This window comes from Myotis davidii, unplaced genomic scaffold (assembly GCF_000327345.1).
Source record: "Myotis davidii unplaced genomic scaffold, ASM32734v1 scaffold3211, whole genome shotgun sequence".
NCBI lineage: Eukaryota > Metazoa > Chordata > Mammalia > Chiroptera > Vespertilionidae > Myotis > Myotis davidii.
Window position 1 is genome coordinate 14,663 of NW_006282526.1, and position 715 is coordinate 15,377.

At 51.6% G+C, this 715-nt stretch overlaps 1 protein-coding gene across 1 annotated transcript in view; it reads left to right on the plus strand.

Moving 5' to 3' along the window:
* MUC2 (mucin 2, oligomeric mucus/gel-forming) overlaps positions 1–715 on the plus strand; it is a gene marked incomplete at its 5' end in the record, with an annotated part of 18,121 nt that overhangs the window by 7,361 nt on the left and 10,045 nt on the right. Inside the window, one exon of the mRNA XM_015560156.1 lies at positions 629–697. Within this exon, the coding sequence (XP_015415642.1) occupies positions 629–697 (69 nt within the window). The remainder of the gene's footprint in view (positions 1–628; positions 698–715) is intronic.

Sequence of the window (715 nt, forward strand, 5' to 3'; positions counted from 1 at the left end):
ATTTTTCTTACAAATCTTTGCATTTGTTTGAAGTTAGGATTTGTAATGGATGAAAATGTTTTTGCATGGTGAGGAGGAATTAGTTCCTAATGAACCATATCTTGTTCATGGAAAACAGAGTTGAACTATTTTGAGTACTTCTGAAAGCTGGAAGTTAATGTTTAAAATTACTGAAGGGAAGGTGGAGCTTTGTTTCAAAGCAATAAAAAGGAATAATTGCGATGACACATCACAGTATGCATTTTATACTGTTGAATGATGGCAGCTTCACTTTTGGCTCCATGCCCCAGAGGCCTAGCACACCCGGGGAATATTGTTGTAAAAGCCCAACGCACACCCTGGCGTGTGTGTGCCGACTTTTACAGCCAGCAATAATTTTAAAGGAACATACCGTACCTACTAGGAAGATCTTTCAGAAGATCAGGGGCGGAGTGGGGACGCGAGGGTGCCCGCAGTGTCGGATGTGCAGCCAAGGACAGGGCTGGCCTGGCTCTGAGCCCCCTGTCTGGCTGCCCCCAGTACCAGACGGAGTGCATCAGCGGCTGCGTGTGCCCCGCCCCGCAGTGTCGGATGTGCAGCCAAGGACAGGGCTGGCCTGGCTCTGAGCCCCCTGTCTGGCTGCCCCCAGTACCAGACGGAGTGCATCAGCGGCTGCGTGTGCCCCGAGGGGCTGATGGACGACGGCCGTGGGGGCTGCGTCAAGGAGGAGAAGGGC